At 40.0% G+C, this 20,553-nt stretch overlaps 1 protein-coding gene across 6 annotated transcripts in view; it reads left to right on the top strand.

Moving 5' to 3' along the window:
• The window catches only part of PIGG (phosphatidylinositol glycan anchor biosynthesis class G), a 101,303-nt gene that overhangs the window by 7,215 nt on the left and 73,535 nt on the right, over positions 1-20,553 (top strand). For 5 of the 6 annotated variants that reach the window (XR_001413318.1, XR_001413319.1, XM_014953803.1 and 2 more), the window contains exons 4-7: positions 1,012-1,200; positions 2,711-2,849; positions 5,560-5,772; positions 18,724-18,941. Coding sequence is in view for 4 of the 6 variants with exons in the window: in XM_014953803.1 (XP_014809289.1) it covers positions 1,012-1,200; positions 2,711-2,849; positions 5,560-5,772; positions 18,724-18,941 (759 nt within the window). In the remaining 2 variants the exon portion in view is untranslated. The remainder of the gene's footprint in view (positions 1-1,011; positions 1,201-2,710; positions 2,850-5,559; positions 5,773-18,723; positions 18,942-20,553) is intronic. The other variant, XM_014953805.1, reaches the window with a different exon arrangement.

Genomic DNA, 20,553 nt, shown 5'->3' with positions numbered 1-20,553 from the left:
GGAATTGTTTGGATGATACAGTAACAAATAATGTGTTACTGTGTAACTTTCCTAAAGGTATGTTGTTCTCAAAAAACTTGTGGTAGGAAGTTAGACCACTTGTTTAGTTTAAAAATTTCACTATCCATGTTTCCAGTTTGCTATCACAATTATATTAGTATGTGCCATCTTTAAAAGGCCTATTAATATATAATCTTGGTCTGTTAGGGGTCACTTTTGTTGCAATATGAATAGTGTTTCAGTATGTTATCAAGTAGGGAGCATAGAAAGTTAATAAATTGTGAAAATTCCTATTCTGGGCACACTTAAAGAGTAAATGGTTCAGTAATTTTAGTTCATATTTTGAACCTTTATGATTTGTAAAACCTCAGGCCATTGACCTGCTGCTACTGACATAAGTATTGTATATGTAAGTATATGTCCAGGGAGAAATAGATGCAACTAAAAATAGGTTGTCAACCTAAGCAGGAAAACATGTGAGTTAGGCCCAAAATAGCACTTTTCAAATAATTTTTCTTTCTTACTATGTCATCGGTTCTTTTTCTCACAGCAAGAACAATCTTTTTGTGTTTGCACAGTAGCAAAAATTGTGTTGAAGGAGCAGGAGTGGGTTTTTTCTGCTGTGTTTCCAAGCACCAAACAGAAGCTTTTCACTGTACCCACTTCTTGTGAAGTGATAAATCAGGAGTGCGAAGGATGAAAATGACAGAAAAATTATTGAAACAGTTTTTAAAAGGTCTGTGGAAGCATAGCAACCCATTTTCCCTTTTTGTGTGTACAGGAAAGACTGAAATGGCGTGAAGAATCTGTTTTGTAAGAAAAGATTTTTTGATTGCCTGGTATTGAACTAATCAATCTGATTATTTTTTTTTCCCTTGTTAACATTGTGAGTGACTGTAGTTCTCATCAGCTTCTACAGAATTTTAATGGGTAGTATGATACATTTTTTCTATGCTTTTTACAAGAGGGAAATAATTTTTACCTTTTAATTGTTTTCCTTTTATTTCTGAGGTTGATGATAATGTTACCAGGCATTTGGATAGAGTGTTGAAGAGAGAAGATTGGGATCTCCTAATACTACATTACCTAGGGTTGGACCATATTGGACACGTGACTGGACCAAACAGCCCATTAGTGGGACCAAAACTTCGTGAAATGGATAACATTCTGAAGAAGATTCATAATTCTCTTCTTTCAAAGGTAATATAGCTCCTTCTTGGGTCAGTATCTGCTAGGTGTAAAATAACTTTGAAATGCTTGCTTGTTTGCTGGTGGTAGCTTGTTTATTCCTAAACCAAAGTAGATACTCTTTTCGTTCTTTTCTTTCCCTGGCCATTCCCCAGTTAACAGTATAGTGTAGCTTTTTAAAGGATTTACTGGCTGATCTTAGTAACATCTGTTAACAATCTCTTCTGAACAGCTGTGGGAAATAATTACCCCTTCGTGTGTGGGAAGAGGAGAGGAATGCATGCCAAAATGCTCTTATCACTCATAAATTAAAATGGTGGTTGGTGTACTTCAAAGTAATGAGATTCAGCAGAAGGAATAATGGGCTTGTAATAGCTAATGGCTGTGATTTCTGCAGTTGTGAAGGCATACCAAATTTTTAGATATTGAAAATATTAAGATGGAAGTGGTGGTTGTAATGCAAAATGTAGCATATGAATTACCAAATCTGAATCTGTTTTTAGGTTTGGAAATATAGGATGTCGCTTATCTAAATAGTATGGATGTTGAACTACCAGGTCCTAATTCCAAGTGGCCTGGAGCTTTTCTCTTGTTTGTTTTTAGCAACTGCAATTCAGAATAGCTGCTCACAAAATTTCAGTAGTATTTTTAGACATGGATACTATGATATGAAAAGAGAGGTTAAATGGTTAAATCCTGCTTGTGGAAGTTATAATCTCATGAACGTTGCAGTGGTTTTGCTGCAGTTTGTTAGTTTGTTTTGCTTTTGCCAACTATATGCAAGTCTTTATCTGAGTTTTAGAATACAGAAATAATAAAAGTACTTTACTATTGGATACAATGTGTACTGGTAATAACTAGACATGGCACAAATCTGCTTTGTTAGGGAATTATAATATTTATTTTCTGCTGTTTGTGATTTATTAGCTCAAAATTGTTAAAAAGGCCTTGCTTATGCTTCTGTTTCTATTTCTTCAAAAAAATAAACATAATTCGACATCAGTCATGTCAGTTTTTTACCTCAAAAGAACTTGAGAGACTAGAGACTGCTAGAAATAGGATTATCTTTTTATATTAAATACAATATAATAAAATATTAATAATTTAACATTTATATTCTATTAACTCAACAAAGCTGGAGAAATGGATGGGGGGGAATACTTCTCTGTTAACAGACTCCTGATTTTCCTCCCACGTTATGATGCCCTTTAGTTAATCCATCAGTAAGTTTCTTGTGACTCTGTAAATGGGGGGCTCTTTTACAGCTTTTTTGTGTTTTGTTTTTTTAAAAGATACTGATAAATATGTTAGATAAGTATGTATGCTTTAACTGTTAAAAATGAATATTACTGCATAACACCTAGTTACAGACATTTTTTATAATCTGCCCCAGTTTTTGTAAGCTAATTAAAAAAATGGAATTTATTTTGAGAAAGATTAATGTATGGAAACGATAAAGGTAGTGAAGCATTATATATGTGCATCTTGTTTGTGCAGTAACTTAAATTTCTGTGACTTGCAGGAAGAAGCTTCTTTGCCCAATTTGCTAGTTGTTTGTGGCGATCATGGGATGTCTGAAACAGGTAGTCATGGTGGTTCTTCAGAAGGAGAAGTGCACACACCGCTGCTGTTTATCAGCTCTGCTTTTGAAAAGAGAAATGGTAAGGATGTAAAAAGTTAGACCTTTTTTAGAACACATTGCCATCTCTAGTTTATCTTAGCTCTAGAATTCTTCCTGAAAAGTGCTTTGATTTGTTCTACAGATATCTGCAGAAGCCCATTCTGTAGACTTAAAACTCTGGTTTTAGCCAGTTTGCATCTGTGCCATGGTGAAACCATGAATTTAGCTTTGTAACCACCGAGAAAATTGAGTATTTTTCAGATGATAACCTTTTGCAGCCCTGTCCTACTTGAGTGTTGAGAGCTAATGAGATCTGTTGTCAGGATCTTGGGATACTGGTAAATGTGTAGGATTAGAAGTAAAATCCTGTTTGAAGTGAGTTTCAAGTTTTGTCTTTCTTGGCCAGAATATTTTCCTGGCCTCTATTCTTTCTCAAGCAGCCAGGACAGAGGGATAAATAACAATTTCTCATGCTGAGAGTACAAAGAAAGAGGAAGAATTGCTCTTGTGAAAGGCTGGGAGGTGACAGCACTGAAATCATGACTATTGATTGCTAAGTGTTAAGGAAATAATATGGAGCATGACTGTATTTACTGTATTGGCCATGTAGTTAATTTTAAATCATTCATCGGAGTTTATCTGTTTCTGAAACTCATTTTCTACTTGTATAACTTAGCTTAAGGTATGGGGCAAGAAGAGAATGGTGTGGTAGAGAATCTTTAGTCTAAATTGTAGAGTCTTGCTTAAATAGACTCCTTGACTGAGTTCGTGAATATAGATATACCAGGAGCGAATATTTTCTTCAAAATAATACTTCCCTCTGCCTTTCATTCTGCCTCTTGCTCATTTCCATCTGATTTCCTTGCTTTTAAAGCCTATTTGCAGAACCTTGCCTTGTTTATCTTGGAGGCTTCTGCAGCACAGTTGGAAGTACATTTATCTGGTTGTCATTTATAAAGCTGTTATCCAGCTGCAATAGAAAGCGTTGCTTGAGGAGTCATTGACCTCTTTTCAGATATAAAACCAAAACAAAGTCAAGAGCTGACCGAAGCTCTCAGGTAAGTTTTTGCTTTATAACTGTCACCAGTATGTGTTGACAACCAGGCCATGTGAATGTAGATTCTGTAAATGCAATCTCTTGTTCATTGGGGTTAATTTCTGTTAGATTTAAACTGAGCATGCAGTTTTTACAGTACAGTGAAATATATTTATTCACACGTCTTTTGGGATTGAGTTTGTGATTTCTAATGATGCCCATGTAAATATCCAGCAGCTTGCCTCTCATTGCTACCGTTATAAGAATTCTAGTGACTGCTCCTTATGATCCTACTGTAAACAAAATGTACTGTGTTCATTTGGTAGACCTCAAAATAGTAATCCTGTGGGTTTTTACATTTAATATGCTGTCAGAATATTACTTGTATAGCCTTTTACAGAGATGTGTCACCGTGATTGGCTAAATGTATTTGGTAGTTTGTTGGATTTTTTTAACCAGTTAAGAACCTGCCTTTAAAGATGAAATCTGAAAACTGCTGCCATACAGGCAGTCATGCAAAAGAGGCTTTAGGGATTATAGGTGGCATTCTGTACAAGTATGGGATTAATCACAGCTAGATGAGAAACGAGAGAAGCTCTTACAGGGAGCCTCAAGAATAAAAGACTGTATATAGAATTCTTTCAGTACTGTACTTAGGTCAAAACACTCAATGCCTGGAGATATAAAGAGAATGAAGTGAAAGCATAATTAAAAAACACTGTTATGTAACTAGTAAAGCACACAAAAACGCAGTTGGCAAGACAATCTTAAACAAAAGGTTACTTGCGTTAGTGAAATCATCCACTCCTGTAGATGTCTGTGGGACTGGAAGCTAATCCTGATAACTGCAGTAAGGTAATGGCATCCTGCACAGAACTGTTTAAAAATCACTGGATTTGCCTGCATGGAGTACCGTGGGCCTCAACGCTCTTCACCTGACCTCTAATTCTGTTTGCCTAGCAACCTGATATTAATTAAATCTTGAGCTGTTGTCATTATATTAAGAAGCTTCTTGAATGCTGTCAGCATTATTTTAAGTTCTCATTCTACATTCATGCATTAGTCTACCGTAGTCTTTTTATTCTTTCTAATGTAAAAGTTATCAAATCCTCTTACTATGTAGGCTGCAACTTGATATTAAGGTGATATCCTGGACCATCTTTTTTCTACCTTTACTTGTGTAACATTCGTGTGGTGTTTACAGTAGTTGCTAGTGTTGGAGAATGATACTTGCTGAGAATTGAATAAATGTTGGTCTTACAACAGTAGAGGATAGCAGCTGAAAAAGGTCACTCAGCTGTCTGTAGATCATTTGAAATAGCTGATCCAACACTGATGAAAAAAATTTGAAACTAACAAGATGCCACTGTCTCTGGATAAATACAACAGGCCTGTTCCTGTCATTTAAATTCTCTTTTTTTCCCTTCTCTCTCTTTTTTTCCCTTCTCTCTCTTTTTTTCCCTTCTCTCTCTTTTTTTCCCTTCTCTCTCTTTTTTTCCCTTCTCTCTCTTTTTTTCCCTTCTCTCTCTTTTTTTCCCTTCTCTCTCTTTTTTTCCCTTCTCTCTCTTTTTTTCCCTTCTCTCTCTTTTTTTCCCTTCTCTCTCTTTTTTTCCCTTCTCTCTCTTTTTTTCCCTTCTCTCTCTTTTTTTCCCTTCTCTCTCTTTTTTTCCCTTCTCTCTCTTTTTTTTCTTTTTCCTATTTTTGTTGATTCTAGGTCCTGTAACCCAACCTGAACTTGTGCAACAAACGGATTTAGCTAGCACACTGGCAGTAGGTCTTGGTTTACCGATTTCAAGAAACAGTGTTGGGAACCTTATATTGCCAGTTGTGGGAGGCAAGCCAATGAGAGAACAACTACGTTTTGTGCACTTGAATGGGTTCCAGCTTAGCAAACTGCTGCAAGAGAATACACCTGCATATGAAAAAGGTAAAAAAAAAAAAAAGTTTGTTTATAGTATGGTTTGGGCTTTTAGGTTGAAGGGCATAGCATGGAACTGCGAATTAGCCAATTAGTTGAGAGCAATGGTCAGAGAAATGAGACTGAGTTCAGTCTTTACTGTAACCTACTCTGGCACAGTATCTGTGAATAAGTTTTTTTTTTTTAATGACCAGTACTACTTCTAGTAGGCAGAAGAGCAGAAATAATGTTTAAAGTAAAACTAATTGTGTAGTTAAATCTCAGTGGTATTTACTATGTATCTTGTATCCGCTATTTGTGAGGTATCCTACATAGGGCACTGATTCTGAGCCCTTTGGAGGGATAGCACAATGGAGTGAATTTTCTAGTTAAATGAAAAGATGCTTCAAGTAAAGCTGGGATATAATTTAGGGTAAGTTATCTTTTTATTTCATTCTTATGTATGAATTTGCTTGGAATGAGAACCTAGAGAACTGTAAAGTTGCTTATTAACAATACACATATGTATGCATATATATATGTGTGTGTATTTGGAGAAAAGAAAGAACAAGTGAAAAAAATAAACCAAACATAGCAAAATGTAATATTTCACTAGGAAGTGTGATACAAACTGCAATATAAGTAAGCAAGATAATATTATAATTGTGAAAAAAAAAATGAGTCAGAAGACAAAGGAGAATATTTTATCTGGACATTAGAAGATGTTGTTGTCTTAAAGTGACTGTGAAGCTTGAAGTCTTTGTCACTTGATTTATAATCTGTTGAATCATTAAAATAGCTGGATGAGAATGCAGAGCTGTGTTACAGCTATGAATAATTAAAGTGGGTAACAATGTAAAGTTTTGCAAGATGATCATTGTAGGTCAAGAATTAATTATCTTTCAACATCACGGCTTCTAATCATAATTAAACCCTGTCCAGAGTCTAACAATACAAATGCCATTTATGGTAGCAACATGCCAATAGTAGAACCCATGCTCCATCTAGTCTGATATTTTTTTCTGCACAGATTTCCTCACTTAACCCATTTGTGTCAAGTGGGGAAACTTGCACTGTTGGTGGAGTTTGGGATACGGCTGTGTTACTGAAAATTCCAACACAAAGCTCCATATAACAGTATTTCCGCAAGTACTGGTGAAACAGACTGAAGTTTCTATCAGCTTCTGGTTTATATCTTCACTTTTACTTTATTTTTGTTCAGAACAGCTTAATTTCAACTTGTAGCTTTCATCTGAGAAATGAAATCAAAATTGCTGAGGATGGAAATGTGAGAAATTTTGATGCTACTTGCTTGTGAATACAAACTATTAGACATGCTACCCTACTGAAGAGGGATTGGAGGCAAAGCATCCGTGATGAGCTTCTCTCCTTTCTATAATAGAGAATTTCAATAACATGGAACTAGATCCAAGTCACAGTAGCTTTTTTTGCAGAGTATAAAGGTGAATTCCCCCTGTTGCTCTAAACTTCTTAGAGGGTCTTGTTTTTCTTACAGTATCCTAGATGTGTAAGGCTGTAGCTTAGTGCTTTGGTCTGGATGGTCTGGACTGGCAGGAAAAAGAAATGTGCTGTTTGTTTAGTGTTGTTTGAATGATATGGATGCTTCAGGCCCTAGAAATACTAACGAGAATGTCACTAACTCAGTGACTAATGGTGCATGTATGTTAAAAGTGTGCACGGATGGCCCTTTATTCTGGGTAGCTTCTAAGTGAAGATAAATACCGTCCCACCTATCGCACTACATGCACATACACATATATGTATATCTGTCATGATTCCTATAGGAAAGGGATTATCTTGCAAAGAAGTCATTATATTCAGTAATAAGATACAGCTTCAAGAATGATGCCAATTTGTAAAAAAGGAGGACCCTGGGAGCTACTGACCACTCAGCCTTACCCAGTAGTGTCATGGAACAGATCCTCCTGGAAGACATGTCAAAAAACATGGAAAACAGGGACGTGACTACAGATGGCCAACATTGCTTTACCAAGAGCAAATTGTGCCTGACTAATCTAGTGGCCTTCTATGATGGAGTAACTGCCTCTGTGGATAACATAAAAACTATGGATGTCATCTACCTAGACTTTTTTAAGGCCTTTGATATGTCCTCCCACAACATTCTTGCTGCTGTAGTAGAGAGATACGGGTTTGATGAATGCATGCTTTGTTTGAGCAACCTGGTCTAGTGGGAGGTGTCCCTTGCCCATGGCAGGGGAGTTGGAACTTGATGATCTTTAAGGTCCCTTCCAACTCTAAGCATCCTATGATTCTATGCTTAGAATAAGAAATTGGCTGGATGTCCATGTCCAAAGAGTTATAATCAATGGCTCTATGTCCAAGTGGAAACCAGTAGCAAGTGGTGATCAAGTGAAAGCTGTCCCTGCCCATTGTGACAGGACGGACTAGATGATCTTTAAAGGTACTTTCCCTTCCAGCCTGAACCATTCTGTGGTTCTATGATTATAAGTTGGAAAGGTGAGGAGGGGGAGTAGCTCTTTATGTGAGAGACCAGTGACGGTGCATGGACCTCTGCCTGGGGGGTGGATGATGTAATAGTTGAGAACTTCTGGGTCAGGATTAGTGAACAGACCAACATGGCCAATATTGTTATGGGTGTCTGCTACAGACAGTCTGATTGGGAAAAATTAGTAGATCTGTAGACAATGTGAAGAAGCCCCAGGTTCACCATCTGTGGTGCTCACATGGTGCATCAACCATCCTGTTGCAGTTCAGGCTAGATAACTGGACAATGAGATGGACTGAAAAGTGGCACAGCTGCTGGGCTCACATGGTTATGATTGGCAGCACAAAGTTCACCTAGATCAGTCACTAGTGATGAACACCAGGGCTTGACACAAGCTGATGCTATTTAGCATCCTCATTAATGACCTGGGTGACGGGACAGTGCCCCCTCAGCAAGTCTGCATACAATACAGAACGGGGAGGAGTGGTTGATACAGTATGTAGGTGTGCCTCCACTCAGAGGCACCTTGACAGGCTAGAGAAATGGGCAGACAAGAACCTTTTAAGAGTCAGCAAAGGGCAATGGCAAATCCTACACCTGGGAGGAAACAATCCCATGCACTGATGCAGATCGGGTACTGACTGGCTGGAAAACAGCTTGGTGGAGAAGAACAAGGGTCCTTGGGGACACCAAGTTGAACACCAGACAGTGGTACATCCTTGTGGAAGGAAGGCCAACAGCATACAAGACTGTATCAGCAGGTCAGTCCTTCCTCTTTCCTCAGCTGTGGGAGACCACATATGGGGTCCTGGGTCCAATTCTGGTCTCCCTAGTACAAGAAGGGCATGGATATAATGTAGTGAGTGCAGGGAATGACTATGAAGTTGATGAAGGGATTGGAATATCTATCATACAAGGAGAGACTGAGGGTGCTAGGACTGTTCAGCTTGGATATGAGAAGACTCAGTGGGGATCTTACCAGTGTAGGTAGTACGTCATGGGAAGGAATAAAGAAGATTGAACTGGGATCTACTGGGTGGTGTCCAGTGAGTAGACAAGAGACAGTGGGCATAAAGTGATATACATGAAATTTTGTTAAAATGAAAGAACACCTCTTTTTTTTTTTTTTTTTTTTTTTTTTTTATAAGGGGTTCTAACAGTGGAATGAGTTGCCCAGAGAGGCTATGGCGTCTCCATACCTGGAGACATTCATGACCTGACACAGTTCTGAACAATCTGCTCTAGCTCAACCTGCTCTGAACATTCGGTTTTTATTTGTGGACACTCATCAGAGTTGTGTTCATAAGTCTTGGGCTGAACAATTTCTGAATTCCATAGACAAGGTGTGTTGCCAGCTTTTTGAGGGAAAAAAACTCAGAAAATAACCCAATTAGACATCTCACTCACATTTGCTGCTGCAGGTTTAAGCTTTCCAATGCAGATTCTCGGCTAGTAAAAACTAGTAGATCATGACATTTCAGTTGAATCCTAAGAGAAATACCTATGACTGGAAAGATACTTGCAGTAAGAGTCTAAGCCTTGCTGCTTTTAAAAAATAATTATTATTTTCAACTCTTAGCTCAAAAAGAGTAGGTTTGTCTGAAGGGGAGAACATGGTATTCCTGCAGAGACTATTTTAATTTACAGCACAGATATAGAGCACCAGCTGTTAGTATCTTGAATATGATAAGAATCATGGTAAGAAAAGACTCACCCGTTGTAAGTTACAGCATAATACGTATGTTAATTTTTGGTGCAATGTTAGTTTCCTTTTTAATGCAGAAAGATAAGTCACAGAATCACAGAATTGTGGTGGTTGGAAGAGATCATCAAGTCCAACCACAAAAAAAAAAAAAACCACCACACCACCCACCACCTAAACACACAACAACAACCAAACCAAAAAAACCATCACCCACCCACTCAGCAGCCCACGACAAACCAATAATCTTGGGCACTAGAGCATGCCCTGAAGAAACATGTCTACACGTTTCTTAAATACCTCCAGGGATGGTGACTCCACCACCTCCCTGGGCAGCCCATTCCAATGCCTGATAACCCTTTCAGTAAAGAAATGTTTCCTAATATCTAACCTGAACTTCCCCTGGCGTAACTTGAAGCCATTGCCCCTTGTCCTGACATCTGTAACTTGGGAGAAGAGACCGACCCCCGTCTCTCTACAGCCTCCTTTCAGGTACTTGTACAGAGCGATAAGGTCTCCCCTCAGTCTCCTCTTCCCCAGACTGAACAACCCCAGCTCCCTCAGCCTCTCCTCGTAAGACTTGTGCTCCAGACCCCTCACCAGCTTCGTTGCCCTTCTCTGGACCTGCTCCAGCACCTCAATGTCCCTCTTGTGGTAGGGGGCCCAAAACTGGACACAGTACTCGAGGTGGGGTCTCACCAGTGCCGAGTACAGGGGGACAATCACCTCTCGGGCCCTACTCACCACGCTGTTCCTGACACAGGCCAGGATGCTGGTGGCCTTCTTGGCCACCTGGGCACACTGCTGGCTCATGTTCAGCCGACAGTCGACCAACACCCCCAGGTCCTTTTCTGCCAGGCAGCTCCAGCCACTCTGCCCCCAGCCTGGAGCGCTGCAGGGGGTTGGTGTGACCCAAGGGCAGGACCCGGCACTTGGCCTTGTTGAACCTCATCCCGTTGGTCTCAGCCCATCCATCCAGCCTGTCGAGATCCCTCTGCAGAGCCTCTCTACCCTCCAGCAGATCAACACTGCCACCCAATTTGGTGTCGTCTGCAAATTTGCTGAGGGTGCACTCGATCCCCTCGTCCAGATCATTGATAAAGATGTTGAAGAGAACCGGCCCCAGTACTGAGCCCTGTGGGACACCACTCGTGACCGGTCGCCAACTGGACTTCGCTCCATTTACCACCACTCTCTGGGCCCGGCCCTCCAGCCAGTTTTTAACCCAGCGGAGAGTATACCCATCTAAGCCATGAGCAGCCAGTTTCTCCAGAAGAATCCTGTGGGACACTGTATCAAAGGCCTTGCTAAAGTCTAGGTAAATAACATCCACAGTCTTTCCTTCATCCACCAAGTGAGTCACTTTGTCATAGAAGGAGATCAGGTTTGTCAAGCAGGACCTGCCCCTCGTGAACCCGTGCTGGCTGGGCCTCATCACCTGGGTGTCCTTCATGCGTTGCATGATGACACTCAGGATGATCTGTTCCATGACCTTCCCAGGCACCGAGGTCAGACTGACAGGCCTGTAGTTCCCTGGATCATCCTTCCGACCCTTCTTGTGGATGGGCGTCACATTTGCAAGGCGCCAATCGGCTGGGACCTCCCCAGTTTGCCACGACTGTTGGTAGAGGATGGAAAGTGGCTCTGCAAGCACTTCTGACAGTTCCCTCAGAACCCTTGGGTGAATCCCATCTGGGCCCATAGACTTGTTTATGTCAAGGTTTTGGAGCAAGTCCCTCACCATCTCCCTTAGAATTTTGGGGGCTTCATCCTGCTCCCCACCCCTAACTGCTATTTCAGGGGTCTGGGCACTTGGGGGACACCCTAGTCCACTGCTAAAGACTGAGGCAAAGAAGGCATTTAGTACCTCAGCCTTCTCCTCATCCTTTGTCACTATGTTACCTTCCATATCGAGGAGAGAGTGGAGGTTCTCCCGAGTCCTCCTCTTGCTATTAATATATTTATAGAAATTCTTTTTATTATTTTTAACATCCAGGGCCAGGTTTAGTTCTAGCTGAGCTCTGGCTTTTCTAATCTTTTCCCTGCATAACTTTGCTACTTCTTTGTAATCTTCCTGAGTAGCCTGTCCCTTTTTCCAAAGGACATAAACTTTCCTTTTTTCCCTGAGCTGTGATCTTATTTCTTTGTTCAGCCAGGCTGGTCTCTTCCCTCGACAGCTCGCTTTCCTACGTTCAGGGATGGCCTGCGCCTGTGCTTTTAAGACTTCCTCCTTAAAAAGTGTCCAGCCTTCCTGGACTCCTTTGCCCTTCAGGGCTGCCTCCCAAGGGACTCTGTCAAGCAGACTCTTGAAGAGACCAAAGTCTGCCCTCCGGAAGTCCATGACGGCAGTCCTGCTGCCTCCCTTTCTTGCTTCCCTGAGGATCCGAAACTCTATCATTTCATGGTCACTGCACCCGAGACGGCCTCTAACCATTACATCCTCCACAAGTTCCTCTCTGTTTACAAACAGCAGGTCTAGCAGTGCTCCTCCCCTAGTTGGCTCACTCACCAGCTGTGTCAAGAAGTTATCCCCGACACACTCCAGAAACCTCCTAGACTGTTCCCTCTCAGCTGTATGGAGTGTCCAGCTGATATCTGGTAGGTTGAAGTCACCCACCAGGACAAGTCCAAGTGATCTCGAGACCTCTGCTAGTTGTTTATAGAACATTTCATCTACCTCTGCATCCTGGTTGGGTGGTCTGTAATAGACTCCCACCATAATATCAGCCTTGCTGGTCCTCCCCTTGATTCGTACCCATAGGCGCTCAACTCTACTATTACCCTCATTTACCTCCACACATTCGTATTCCTCCCTAACGTACAGGGCCACTCCTCCTCCTCTCTTTCCTTGCCTGTCCCTTCTGAAGAGCTTGTAGCCATCCATTGCAGCACTCCAGTCATTTGATTCATTCCACCACGTTTCCGTGATGGCAACTACATCATAGCTTTCATGCCGCAGATGAAGTCAGATGTCATTTGAGATTAATCACAGTGAGGTGGGAAGGCAGAATGAAATTACATGCTGTTTCATGAAGAAACCATGGAGGTCCCTGGATTCAGCAACTCCAATGTTATCAACAAACCGGAACAGTACACAAAAGTGTCTTCATCTTCAAGTGCATTTTAAATGTATCTGTTAATAAAGAGCAGAATGGAGGTAGCTCAGTAATTTTTTTACTTCTGTTCTTTTTTCCCCCAATATTTGTTCGTACAAACATACATTTTCAAGCCAAGAGGCGGTACAGCATTTCATGAGACTTGGGTTTTGATTTCTTGAGGTGCAAAGGAATCTTCACAGTTAAACCTATCTTCAGGTAGATTAAATTTTAAATGAGAAACTTGTCTAAGGGCTTGATTATTTTGAAAATTACTTTTTGAAACATACTAATACATGCTAAATTGAGGTATTAGATTTTCTTGTGATAGAGATTGACACATGCAGCTGAAAAAAAAGTCTGGAAAAGGAGAATAAAAACAGTTGGGAAAAATTAAGAAGCTGAAAAGAGAAGTATCTAGAAACACACTTTGAGTTCCTGAGTGAGTTCATACCTCAGTGTAAGGTAGGTAGCGGTAGGTGTCTGGTAATGCTTCCTCCATGTTCTGAACTTCTGAACGTGCATTGAGTGATGAACTAGGATTGTTTCTTTGATTGTTCCACTTCACAATGGAGCAAAGAGTCATGCTTAAAAGTAAGCTGGATGATGTTATTAAAAGGAATGTCTACTTCTCAATTTGGAACTAGTCCTGAACTTGTATTAGATGCATGTGCTGATTAAAATAATTTGATTGTTACTGGGAGGTTTATGTATTGAAACTGGAGAAGTCACTTTTACATTATGAATTCTTTTCTTATATTTTTATTTATGTATATTTATTTAAATGATTGCTGCCTGTGACTGGAACTAAGTGAAATTGTTATCAGACATGCTTAGGAGACACAGCCATTTACTTGCGATAACATTGGAGGAAGGCTAAAGTAGAAAATGCTGATGTAATATTATGCAAGTAAACCATTGCCATTGCTTTGGCAAATCTGTAACTGGGCAAGCTTGCTTTGGATTTTGCCCCAGGTTTAACTTATCTTGTGAGTATCCCACACAGGGGTGACTTGCAAATGTCAACCATCAGTTATGAAAATGCTTCTCCAACAACTCAGAATCTAAGACTGTTCTCATTTTACTGCATAGATATGTGACATTGAACTGATCTCAGTGGAGTTCTCAAAGTTTGGTGACACCGTGGTCCTTTATTACTTTCTGCAGGATCTTTGAATCATTCACAGAGTAACAGAATCGCAGAATGATAGGGAGTTGGAAGGGACCTCTGGAGATCATCTAGTCTAACCCCCCTGTCCAGGGGTGTTTTGAATGTCTCCAGAGACGGAGGCTGCACCACCTCTCTAGGCAGCCTGTTTCAGTGCTCTGCCACCCTCAAAGTGAAGAAGTTCCTCCTCGTACTTAGATGGAACTTCTTATGTTTAAGTTTGTGCCCATCAACTCTTGTCCTGTGACTGGGCACCACTGAAAAAAGACTGGCCCCGTCTTCTTGACACCCATGCTTTAAGTATTTATAGGTGTTGATCAGATCCCCCCCTCAGTCTTCTCCAGACTAAAAAGACCCAAGTCCCTCAGCCTTTCCCCATAAGAGAGATGCTCCAGGCCCCTAATCATCTTTGTAGCCCTCTGCTGTACCCTCTTCAGTAGTTCCCTCTTGTTCTTGAACCAGGGAGCCCAGAACTGGACACAGTGCTCCAGATGGGGCCTCACGAGGGCAGAGTAGAGGGGCAGGGTAACCTCCCTCGGCCTGCTGGTCACAGTCTTCCTGATGCACCCCAGGATGCCACTGGCCTTCTTGGCCACAAGGGCACATTGCTGGCTCATGGTCATCCTATTGCTCACCAGAACTCCCAGGTCTTTTTCCTTAGAGCTACTCTCTGGCAGGTCAGCCCCCAAACTGTACTGGTGGGTGGGGTTATTCCTCCCCAGGTGCAGCACCCTGCACTTTCCCTTGTTGAATTTCACCACGTTCCTCTCTGCCAAACTCTCTAGCCTGTCCAGGTGTTGCTGTATGGCAGCACAGCCTTCTGGTGTGTCAGCCACTCCTCCCAGTTTTGTGTCATCAACAAACTTGCTGAGGGTACATTCCATCCCTTCATCCAGGTCATTGATGAATATACTGATGAGGACTGGACCCAGTACTGACCCCTGGGGAACACCACCTCCAACTAGACTCTGTGCTGGTGATCACTACCCTCTGAGCTCTGTCTTTCAGCCAGTTTTCAATCCACCTCACTGTCTATTCATCTAACCCACACTTCTAAGTTTACCTATGAGGATACTGTGGGAGACAGTGTTGAAAGCCTTGCGGAAGTCAAGGTAGAAAATATCCACCGCCCTCCCCTCATTTATCCAACCAGTCATTCCATGATAGAAGGCTATCATATTACCCAGACATTATTTCCTCTTGGTGCATCTGTGTTGACTGTTTCTGATAGCTTTCTTTGCCTCTATATGCTTTGAGATGATGCCCAGAACAAGGCACTCCGCCACCTTTCCAGGGATGGAGATGAGGCTGACCGGCCCGTAGTTTCCTGGGTCTTCCTTCTTGCCCTTTTTGAAGCCTGGTGTGGCATTGGTTTTCCTCTAGTCCTTGGGCACTTCTCCTGTTCTCCAGGACCTTTCAAAGATGATGGAGAATGGCTCAGCAATGACTTCTGCTAGCTCCCTCAGATATTCACTTAATATATATCAAAGATGTAAATGTAGGTTTGACAGTCCTCTTTCATAACATGAACAGAATAGGTTTAGTGGGCAATAGCACATAGAGAGGTAGATGATAGTGAAATAAAAATGCTAAAAAGAATGAGGAGGGACACTAGGCAAAAAGCACGAAAAGGGAACAGAATAGGAGCAGAAGACAAGAGAATGTATTTCATTTCCAAAATAGAATTTGAACTCATTTCAGTGTTCTGTTTAATGAAATAGAGTCATGTCAAATCTCAGTTTGATTAAAGCTTATTTTAGATGATCCTTTCTGGATTTCCTCAAAAGTATGACTATTTAACTCTTATTTCAAATATACTGAAAGAGGATCTTTCTAGGGAAGTCACTGTTCAAAGAACTACGGTAGGGAAACGAAAGTGCATGCGCGCTGGCAGCTGTCTCGATATAGAAGTGTCTGCTGCTGGGTGAGCTGTATTTGGTAACAGATACCTGCAAGCCTCCTGCATAGCAGGATCAGCATGCTTTGGAGTCTGTTAGAAGTCTTGGCAGACCAGACTGGACATTCTGGGTTAAACATTGCTTTCTAAAATTCTCACTTTGAATTCAGCCCATAGTAGATCACAAAGTGTTTTGTAGTGATAAGGGACTTAAAAATGGTAAGCAACGTTCTTTTGTAACTGTACGAGAATTGTGAATAGAAGTACTTAATTCATCTTCATTCACTTAAAAAAAAAATTAAAAATGTTTCTGGATTTAATAAAGTACTTTTGCTGAAAAGGCTTAACAAAGTCTGATATACTATTGAAATACCAGGAGTAAAACCGAGCTGTAACAAGTCTTTGTGATACCAAACTTACTTCAGTCATTGCTTTAACCCTTGACTGAAACTGTACAGCAAATGCTTTCCCCTAAGCAAGATAAGGATTGCAAGATGGTAATGATAAGCTCATTATATAAACATTTCCAAATTGGCCTTTTTGCCCTTATGTTATTAACTTTCAAGTGAAATTGCAGGAAAATAGCAAGGTTTATTGATGTGAAGTGGAACTAAACATTTATTTCTTGCAAGAAACAGATATATGTGAGTGTTCACATACAGCATAATTTCTGGTGAGATACACGTTTCTTGCTTTCCTTGTGTTCTTGTCTGATCTTATGTTTTGAGTGCATACTATGCTCAATGACCAATATTTTAAATATTGTACGGCATGTTGGAGTAAGGAGTGATGCAACTGTAAAACAAAGTGATGCAAATGTAAAACACGTCTTAAGTGCTTTCAGGAACAACACCGTTTTCACAGAAACTGGCTTAATTATTCTATTTTAGGTAAATGCTCTTGAAATTAAACTAACATGAAGCGAATAGAATGCTCTTCAGGTGCACATAGAACACACTATAATGATTTTGGCAGAAGTGGTTTTAATTTTTTTATCTTTATTCTTGTAGTGAGTGTTTACATTTTTTTTCCATGAGTGAACAAAATGACGCTCTTCTGTTTTTGCCTGTAGAATCTGGTTATTGTCACTGTTGAATATATCTTTTTGGGAGGTAAAAAGGCTACCAAGACTCAGCTTTTTTGCAGCAGCAGCTTTTTGTGTAAATGCTTACTAATGGGAAAGTTGATGATGAAAATGAGCGGCAGTTGATGACAAAAGAAACTAGTAGAGTAGTTTCATGTGTCCATTAAATCAACTTGAATCGTGCTTTGTCTATACCTACCCTTTGGCGTGTATGAACTAGAACAGCTGGTGTAAAATAAAGATTCTGTTAAATAACCAGTAAGGAGAAATGGATCTAGGAGAAAAGCTACTGCTGCTGCACTTGCATAGGACTACTGAAGGGTAGGATTTGGCTGTTTGCTTCTCTCCTATGTCTTCTGCTGTCCTCATTCAAGCTTTTAAAATAAATTTAGAGACAATCGAGTAATTCAGATATGTTTCTACAATATAAGAGAGAAAGAAAAGAAACTGCAATGTCTCTGTACCTATATTAAAAAAGCACACTTGTGTTAAAATCCAAGCCCGGAGTTCAACAGTGGATTTAATACTTCCTTTGAGACATAGTCTAGTACTAGTCTTGTTCTTATCCCCAGTTCTGAAAGCAGACCACAGTCTTCATATATGTTGTCAACATTCACCTGCAGTCCTGTTTACGTGTATATTTGTCAGAAGACTTAATCAAAACTACATTTCTACAAGAAAATATTACCTAGGTATAGAGAATGCATGTGTGTCCTGGAGGTCGATTTGTTTTTCTGAATTTTTCTTCTTTTTTTTTTTTGTTGTTGTTTTGGTTTGGTTTGTTTGTTTGTTTTTCTTCAGGTCAGAATTTTTTTAGATGTGTATAGGCCATTGTGAAATCACCTTCTGCCAGAAGAGTCTAGCTTCCACAGGTTGATCGTGGTATCAAGTTTTCTCTTTTTTAAGCAAGTTAGACTGCAGGCCATCCTAACACTAAAGCAAAATTACAAAGTTTCACTGCTGAGGATTGCTTTGCCCAATTTCATAGTCCAAATACGCAAAGCCAAATTGTGCACTTCAGCTGTTAGCTTTTCTTTTACTGCTTCAAAATCCCGCATCCTGTGTGTTTAACTTTGTGTTACCAACTGACTCTCATTAGCTTTGCAGCAAAATTGAGGTCCCTAATATGCTGTGTGTCCTTTGATGTTTCCCCTAAGGAACAGCTATTTGATCATTTCCCACTTGGCTTGTACAATATGGCCTGGATAATGAGAGGCTCCAATGGGAAACATGACTTTTTTTTCAGGATTTAGAGTATTTGAATAACTTTGTCCTGGAAACCTTTTGTAAGAGTAAATGGATGTTTTAATGTGTGTGGTACTTTTAGAGGGTAGGGATTAATTGCTTTTATTCTGAGTAACTGGGTCATTATGGTCTTGTTGCAGGAAGACAATGTAACTTTTGAGGTGTGGAAAATAGTTTCAACCCCCATAGCAAAATTTTTTTCTACTATGCAAGGAAATACAAAAATGCAGCCACCTCTCTAATTCTCCTTTGCTCATGGATCCTCTTCTTTTATTTTTTTATTTTTTTTCTCCCCTCCTTAGATCCTGGATACGAACACTTTAAGATAGCAGAAAAGTCCCATGGGAATTGGATAAAATTGTATTTAGAGGGGAATAATTCAGAAATACTCTTAAATCTTGGCAAAAAGGTCCTGAAGCAATATTTGGAGGCCCTGAAGACTCTGAGTTCTTCACTAAGCAAACAAGTGGCACAATATGACATGTATTCGATGATGATGGGGACTGTGATCATCATAGAGGTATGAAAAAACATCTTTCTGTGAAAAAGCTACGTGCACAAACATAGAAGTTTCTGGGGTTTGACTATTTAGTGTATACTCTTACTGGTCTTACCGACCAGTAATTACCAAATTTTGAACTCTCAGAGTTGACTGACCTTCTGCTTGGATGAGGTTAGTATTCATTTTAAAGTATACCTCAGCCTTTAAAATGATTCAGGAGAGCTTCTGATATCAGCTACTTATGTTTTGGTTTCACTAGTTACAATAAATGTGCAGTTGTGCTAAAACTTAAATTACTCCCATATTAGTTAGACTTCTAGTTTTCGAGGAGCCTTACTGCATTAAAAAAAACAACAAAAAAGTCTGGCAAGTTCCCACCAGTTGCTCTTTATCTAACAGTGAGAGTAGCTGCTCAAAATAGGCAATACCTTGTGTGGGCAATTTTCACAATTTCAAGAATTGTTCTTTGTACTAATAGATGAGTCCTGAAATAAATACTTGCTGTAAGGTGCTGGATTGTCACTTCATGTCTCATGTAGGAGTAAAGATAAGATATTCCATGTCTGGGATTTTAAGTGGTTCTCTGCAATTGGTATTTTGGGCAAATCTCAAATGCTGGAAATACCCTCTGTGGTAATGCTTTGAGAACTGTGCTGAAGAGATGTAGCACAAAGCTGAAGTGCTTGTATTTCTTTTTTTTCCCTTTGTTTTGGGAACCTATGTATTCAAGTTCTTGACCATTACTTTGGACCTGAAGCATTGGATTTCTTTTTTTCCTTTTTTTTTTTTTTTCCCTGGAATGCAATTGTATGTGCTTACTGGTTGTGCAGAACAGATCTCAGGTATTTTTCTCAATGGGACTGAATCAAAAGAAATACACCACTACTAACGATGAAGAGTTTTGTTGATAAGAGCTTGCTCAGCATCACTGTAAAACTTGGTGCTAAGCTGGTGGATTTTTTTCTTTTCTTCAGTGCAGTACTCAAGAAACTGCCTTGCTTTCAAAAATCCTTCTTGATGTGTATTTTCCACCCTTACTGAATAAATGAAGGTAGGGAGTGTCACAGGTGACTTCAAACTACACCATGCTGTAAATGCCATTTATCCTGTATTTCAGATGAGGAGAATCTCTCTGAGACATGAATTGATAAGAGTGCATTTGCTCCAAAGAGCTAAATTTAGATTTGTAGGTAACTACAATTCAAGCATTTTCCTATCATGAATGCTGGTTTTGTTTTAAGTGCTGTGTTAAAAGGTAAGCCCTAAGCCAGTTTGATACTCTGAAACCTTGTATTTTCTTAACCAAATGAACTGTGTGAAGTAGAATATGAAAAAGAAGGGAGGCATGCACTTTATTTTTTTTTTTTTTGGTCTGCTTTACTATACCTTACTGTATTGTGGGAATAATCTTAGCCAGAAGTGATAGGGAAAGATTACAGGTTGGCAATGGCCTGAGATAGGTTTTTATCTTGGTTTGTTTTTATCTTGCCTTTGCACAAGCTGATTGAGTCCTAGCTCCATTTGTGCCCCTTTTAAAGCATTTTAGCATGTTGGCTGAATTTTCCCTTTACTTGTAAAGTTTTGTACATGGGTTGCAGAAATTACTCATGATAATATTCATGTCCACTGC

The sequence above is a fragment of the Calidris pugnax genome, unplaced genomic scaffold (assembly GCF_001431845.1).
Source record: "Calidris pugnax isolate Ruff unplaced genomic scaffold, ASM143184v1 scaffold250, whole genome shotgun sequence".
NCBI classification, from domain to species: domain Eukaryota; kingdom Metazoa; phylum Chordata; class Aves; order Charadriiformes; family Scolopacidae; genus Calidris; species Calidris pugnax.
Note: the sequence above shows the minus strand (reverse complement) of the source record. Positions and strands in the feature narration are given on the sequence as shown.